Source organism: Bidens hawaiensis, unplaced genomic scaffold, assembly GCF_021521415.1.
Source record: "Bidens hawaiensis isolate Kalapana, Puna unplaced genomic scaffold, B.hawaiensis_p1.1 tig00011896_1, whole genome shotgun sequence".
Lineage (NCBI taxonomy): Eukaryota > Viridiplantae > Streptophyta > Magnoliopsida > Asterales > Asteraceae > Bidens > Bidens hawaiensis.
Window position 1 is genome coordinate 11,145 of NW_027491952.1, and position 7,684 is coordinate 18,828.

General features: G+C 33.2%; 1 protein-coding gene across 1 annotated transcript; it reads left to right on the top strand.

Moving 5' to 3' along the window:
• Nucleotides 1-4,556: 4,556 nt before the first annotated feature.
• On the top strand, nucleotides 4,557-5,603 carry LOC143539439 (protein STRICTOSIDINE SYNTHASE-LIKE 12-like). The gene is made up of 2 exons (XM_077032755.1): nucleotides 4,557-4,922; nucleotides 5,038-5,603. Exons 1-2 carry the CDS (start codon nucleotides 4,729-4,731, stop codon nucleotides 5,291-5,293), a joined length of 450 nt encoding a protein of 149 aa, XP_076888870.1. The 5' UTR covers nucleotides 4,557-4,728; the 3' UTR covers nucleotides 5,294-5,603.
• The last annotated feature ends 2,081 nt before the right edge of the window (nucleotides 5,604-7,684 follow it).

A 7,684-nucleotide genomic window follows, 5' to 3' on the forward strand; every position in this document is an offset into this window, starting at 1 on the left:
GTAATTAACAATTTACAACTTCATCTTTTTTGCACACTCAAGCTACCCAAAGGCAATTAAAATTTTAATTCAGGACATTTTTAACGCTTCTCACCTTTTTTATTTCTTTCTCAAATACAATCACACATTCCACACTTAAACTTTACATTGTCCCTAATGTAAATATTTATATAGGGGTCAAAAACCCGATTTCCACGTCTTTTTATTAACTAGGCCGCAAGTTGTGGTGTTGAGACCGTAAGTTGGGGCCTTCTCCCGAAACTGGCTGATTTGCGCACCTGATTGTGTCCTCTCTTAATATACAGGACGACAAATTACGGTTCTGCCAGCGCAACTTGCGGCCTGTCTAGTCTTCTTCATTTTTCCTCCATATCTTGATTACCTGCCTCGTTTGTCTTCGTTTTAAATTTCGAGTATTATCCCAATAGCTTTCATTAAGCTCCGTTTAGCTCTATTAAGCACTAGGAACTTGCAATCATAAAAGGACTCAAAGTAATCGTGTTTGATATATATAGATCGCTAAAACACACGAAATTAGATATTAAAAACACATTCTTTTACCCATACGTCACTGACGTGAGGTCGAAGACTCACTCAAAAATAAACTAAATACAACTAGTTAGATAGCGGTAAGCGGGTATCGAACACAGGGAGTTTGTGGAAAATGCGTTATTAAGTAGCACAATAATTACTCTATATTAAACTAAGTGCAGAAAATAAATTCAATGATTTGGTTGATTGATATGATTAACGAAAATAACTAAAACAATTAAACGAGTTTTAATCAATAAGAGAAACAATGCTCTCTCCCGATTTCAGGTTTTCAATATTGATAATGTTAATGTTTACTTTTGTGAAGAACTACATAAACATAATTCATGAAAGCGAGTTTGAAAGTGATCAAAGAGGACGAAGTACTTGGATTATAAAAACGCAAGGTTATCACTCAATAATCAATATAGTATAGCTAACCCTAATTCTCTTCTACTAAATCTCGATTGCCTATGGCACCAAGAACGGATAGTCAAGAACACAAATTTATACCACACTAACAATTACAAACAAATACACAATCACCATCGCACAATAATCATATGATCAAAATACTATCTCACAAATAACATAAACAATTAACAAATATCCAATTAGAAAACCTTACAATTTGGGAGAGAACATAAAGGGTACTAGCCACTCATAATTTGGTTCATCATAGCATAAATCAATGTATGTAGATGAATCTCCAATCCAATTCAATGATTACAAATGCCCCAAATAAAGTACTTGCACTCCCAAAATTGTCCAAGAGGTGTTTTCAATGAAAGATAATGAAAAGTCCAGCCAAAAACCGATTAAAATAATGAAATAAAATGGCAGTTACGACCCGCACCGTGGCCCACGGTTCACACCATGAGTCACGGTGCATTTTGACAAAAGCTAGACCGTGGCCCACGGTTGAACCGTGGGTCACAGTGGTCTTCACGGTGAGACAGAGGCCATGGTACGGTGGCCTCTGTCCATTTAATCTTCTTTGGACCGTGGCCCACGATATGAACCGTGGGTCACGGTGGACTCCGACCATGCACCTTCACTTTCACTTATTTTTGACTTCTTTCGTATCTCCGGTTCCTTGGGTTTCTTCGTTATACGACTTAATAGCTCTGGAACCTCCTTTTACCTACAATTCACCAACCAAACCGTAGTTATCTAATTCCACAAAATAAACAAATTCAAATCATGATTATTACGGCTTTTAAATCAATTAAGGGTTGTCCCATGGACCACCCGTCAGTCACACTTAGGGCAAGTTCGTGTTTGTTCATTTAAATTTAAACGAACTCGAACACAAACACCTAAAGCAATAAAATACATGTGTTTATTTTTCTTCTTTAAAAAATGAACGCGAACAAACACAAACAAACATATATAAACACGCTTAAATGAACACAGGCGAATAAACATAAAATATTAAGGAGATGATTCATTCAAACCCACATCAAAATAAGTTCTTAAAAGTACATAATTCACGAACGAACATTGATGAATAAACATAGACGAATGCCCACGTACATAAATGAACGAAACTTGTTTTCATGTTCATTCGTTTAATTAAATGAACAAATTTTTTTGTCCATGCTTGTTCATTTATTAGATCAACGAACATAAACGAACTTTCTTCACAAACAATTCACTAAACAACATGTTCGTTTACAGCCCAAAGAAAATTATTATATCATTCAAAAACAGTTCATTGAAGTTAGAATCCTATACATTACAGTTTACAAAATATTTAACAACTTTATGAGTACAATTAAATGACATAATTAGATCTTAAGTTATCTAAATTTGACTCCATTAAACTATTAAAGGCAATGGTTGAGTTATTCTATAAAGCTTACAAAAATGAGAAGTGTGATAAGTTATAATTAATTGACATATGTTAAGTAGAGAACAAAGTTTTAAGGGCATAAAAGTAATAACTCACATTTCATCTCTCCACATGCAATACACATGTCAATCCCAATCATTTTAAAACGTAATTAACATTTTCATATGTTATTTTAAAAAAAATTCACCATAATACAAGCGTATATTTATCTTTAATACGAGTTTGACTTTGTTATATAAAACTAAAACAAAAATTACGTCATTGTGTCTTTCTATCTGTCATTGTGTCTTTTTTCATCGTAGTGTCTTTTTGTCTATCATTGTGTCCTTTTTTCTGAATTGTGCATTATACTCATCATTGTGTATTTTTATTAATACCAACAACTCCGTTGTGTAATTCTAATATGTAAATACAATGATAAAATAACAACATATTATCAAATATAAAACACAATGATGAATACATGTTAAACAATAACTTGAAACATAAAACACAATTGTGAATACATATACACAATGACCGGAAACATAAAGCACATTGGAAAATAAGTATTACACATTTTTTATCAAGCCATTTTATTATATTAAAAGATGAACATTTAATAAAATACGAAGTCATATTACACAAACATTAAAGTTCATCTTTTAATAACTCAAAATTTTTATCAAGCCATTTTATTATATGTAATTTGTATTAAAGAAATTTGATCAAACCTTAACAGTTAGTTAAAAATTTTGAATACAATGTATATGTGTATTTTTAATGCTAATAGTAAAGGGTATATAAAATAATAATAAAATAAGTACATATAGTAATTAACGGTAAAATATAATTATTTTTTTTTCTTATTAATAATTTTATATTTTATTATTTTTTCTTTTAATCTATTATTTTCTCTTTTTAATAATTATTCTTGATTTAAAAAATTTAATACCAACATAAATATATTGTTTTGTTTTATATTAATATATTGTATTAGTTATTAATATTAAGCTTATATAAGTTGTAGGTCCCAAAACGACTACTGAACGGTTTTGCTCTCGATAAACGTGTCGAGACGGGTGCGGTGAATTCAAATGACCGAACATAAATAATATAAAGATAAGATAAATGAACGATCTCGTTGTCGGTTAAAAGATTTATATTGATAACAAAGAACCGACCTCACCCAAGGTGAGCTCCCCTTGGGTGGGTGAAAACACCTTACAAAACACACACATAAAAGCAAACATAAAGTCCTATTCAAAGCTAAAACTAAACATTCTTGAAATATCTCATCACCGTTGAAGCTAAACTCGTGCACCGAAGCTCTCATCTCGTATTCAGATTTCGCGCCACTTCAATTATTAACTTGACCATAATATATTTAACGGGTTTCGTAATTTGATATCGAAAGTCACTAAACTTGGCCTTACATAAGTAACGAATTTTCACATTTATTTAGATAAAATAATTCATGTCAAATATCAAAGAAATTTTTTTTCACTTTATGTTTGTTTTACAATAAAGATTAATAAAAGCCAAGGTTAATCACTTTAAATGGTTTGTTTGTTTTTGAGACAACCTGTTTTAACACATGATCAGTTATGTGTTTCGCTATCTAGAGTTAAAACCAAAAACCAAGTGAAACTACTAATTTTAATATGAAGGATAAAGTTACAAATAAAATTACAAATATTGTATGTATAGAAGAAATATTTAGAATTTTACTTTATTTACATATTGTGTATTGTGTAATTTATTTACCATATATTATATCCTTATATATGTTGAACATATTTTTTATATTTAACATTGTGTTATTATTTAAATAAATTTGTTTATTCTAACTCGTGTTCTACACGGGTACCTAGGTAGCTAACCTAGTTTAAAATAAAATGAAGTATATATATTTCTTTGATTTGTAGTATACATAAATCAAACTCCCATTTTAAAAACAAAATTGAAAATATTGTATTATGCTATGTGAAAAGAGACAATCGCCTGAAAAATTTTAAAAATATTGTATGTTAATAGGTTTTAGGCTGCACTCACCTTAAGGTCTCCAAATTTTTCTTTGTTTTTGGCCTCCCAAATTATTGGGCCGCCACTGGTTAGTTAATAACATAATACATTTGACACAATATAAGCACAAATGACATAAGTTATCTAAGTTCATTTTTCATTAAACTATTTAAAGCAAATATACAAATAAAATGTCTAAGATATTCTTGTGTGATTTGTAGGATACGCATGCCATCTCATTAAGTATTTGTTTTTCCATTTTTTATATCTTTATCAGGAACAAGCAACTTTGTGATGGCACGACTAATCCAGATTTGGGACCGATATGTGGAAGCCCAATGGCTCTTAGCTTTAATCCCATAACCAGCCTTCTTTACATAGCTGATGCGTATTTTGGGCTTCTAGTTGTTGGACCGAATGGTGGCCTTGCAACTCAGCTTGCTAGTGGTTTCAAATTTGCTACCGGTGTTGATGTTGACTTGATAACGGGCAATGTTTATTTCATTGATGCTAGTTTGACTTATGAGCTCAGGTACACCCATATTGACTCAAACCAATTAATTAAGGATCAAGTTTCTACTAATCTTTTCTAAGTTGCACATGTCCAACCAAAACAAAATGGAATTTGAGTATCTATTTTGATGCAGAAATACCACACAACCAGGATTCGTTGCTGATTCAACCGGTAGATTATTGCGTTACAACCCCCTTACTAGAGACCTATCTGTTGTGCTGAGTGGTCTCTCGGGTGGGGGTGGTCCCGCAGTTAGTGCTGACGGTACATTTGTTCTGGTACCTGAGATTAATGCTCGACGAATTTCAAAATACTGGCTAGCGGGACCCAAAGCAAATCAGTTGGAACTTTTGATAAATACAACTGGGAACCCGAATAAGATAAAGTGAGCAGGAAGATTAGGAGAGTTTTGGGTGGCAACAACAGTTGGATTATATCCACCAACGACATTCTTCACCCCTCAAGGAGTGAGATTCAATTCGAATGGAGTTGTGTTGCAAATAGTGCCATTTGCTACACAATTCTTCAATAAAACTATCAGCTTGGTTCAGGAGCAGAATGGGAAACTTTATGTGGGTTCTCGTCTCACCAACTTCATTGGTGTCTACTCTAATAATTAGAATACCATGCTTGCGTATGTTGTACCGCCACCTCTACTAAATAAGGTTGATCAAATAAACCATCATAATAAAACTTTACTTTGTGGCTAATTTTGTAAGATAAGTGTTTGGTTTGAATTAAAAAAAGACATATACATCAATCCATTTTTCTTATATTTGTTTTATGATGTATATTAGAGCATATAGCTCATCCAGAAAGTTGCCTATTAAGCAAAGAACACCATATATATTTTTCTCCTACGTTAAGATTGAACTACCATCATAACATATTATTTTGAAAAACTTTGTTTCAAGTATATATACACGTACAGTCTCAAAATTTAGATGTCGTACTACAGAAAGTCTCAAAATGATGCAAGAGACACACTATCAATCAATCAATCAATCATACCCAGTAAAATCCCACCGACAGCAGATCTATAGGTAGGGTCTGGGGAGGGTGGGATGTAGGCACACCGTACCTCTATCCAAAGGAATAAAGAGGTGGCTTCCAGAGAGACCCTCGGCTCTACATAACTCAAAATAAAGGTGAAGAACATCTTCAATGATTCAGTTCTTCTCTATAATGTTTATGTTTGTTGTTACACAGACTTAACTATTTAGCTAAGTTAATTCATGAATTAAATCACTAGTACAAAAATGACCTTTTTTGCGGAGGGTATTTAATTAATAAATCAGTTAATGAGCCGTTTTAATTGTACGCCCCGTAAAAGATACACAACCAGTTGTAAAAAGAATAAAAGACCGTAAATGGTACCCAATAACAACGGTAACTCAAAAACAATTACTCTTTGTAACCAACCGCTATAAATCGTGTACCCATTTTATTCTCAAAAACGTTGTAAATAACCCAAATACAATGGTTCTAAATTTCACTACAACTAAATATCCATTAGTGACACACAAAAAGTGTCACAAGAAACAAAAGAAGTGCCACAAGAACCCTGTTGGAATAGCGGCACACAAAAAAAGTGTCACTAAAAGCGCTACCCCGAAAGTCTTTTACTTTTTGTTTGCCACTACAATCTTTTGGGCTTTTAGTGACACTTTTTTCATCTGACAAAAATTTTGGACTTTTAGTGACTCTTTTTTCGTTTGCCACTTCGAACTTTTGACTTAGAGACTTTTTTTGTGCTGCCAATACAACTTTTGAACTTTTTGTGACACTTTTTTTTGTCTACCGCTACAAACTTTCGGACACTAATAGAAAACTAGGCATTTGCGACCACATTTTCAGTCTCAAAACACTACAAACTTTTGGACACTACCAGAAATACCTTCGAGTGGAACTTTGTTCACGAACAAATTGTAACCTTCACGAGTAGATCCAATACTTAGTCTAGTATGTACGTATTCAGCGAACACAGGGCAATGTACTCATGAACCATTGCTCACGGGGTGATATGTACTTAGTCAATATTCATCAAGAGTTGAACACGTGGTCGTCTACTCATGAGCCATTGTTCACAAGTTGATGTTCACTTGGACAATGTTCATCATGTCTAAGATATGTTCAAGACTTACAAGTACTTGTGACTTGTATCATGAACTCGTGACTCACATGTACTCATAATATCACTTAAGTCAATATGGAAACTCCCTACGAGTACTCGAAACAATGAACTCGGATCTCATCATTGGTTTGCAACCAATCATCTACTCATCAGCTCATCATCTCATCATCTATTCATCAACTCATTCATTAAACCGCCATCTATGCGTCAAGTGTAAATTACTCGGGACTTAAACTTAATTGAATCTTCATTATAGGGCATGTACTTGTTAAGCAAGGATAAAGTCATGTCACTTTCTTGGATAACTCTCAGATGAACTCGGTATGGTGTAAGTATTCGGGACTTACACAAGCTAGTTCGGATATTGACCATTTACTCGGATCAAGGAAAGTACTCGGGACTTTCACTTAAAAATTGTTTCTTCTTCTTGTTCATGTGTTCGGTTTACACGAATGTACTCGATACTTGTACTTAGCGAATCTCAGGGAAGTCGTTGAGGAACTTTCAATCATCCATTAACCCAACACATCCATATCCAGCTTCTCCAACATGTTCCATCCAGAAGATGTATTGAATCTTTATTTCATTTCGAAGGTCAGTCCATAGTAAAATTTTTCGACTACGACCCAATTAGAAAAACCGCGTT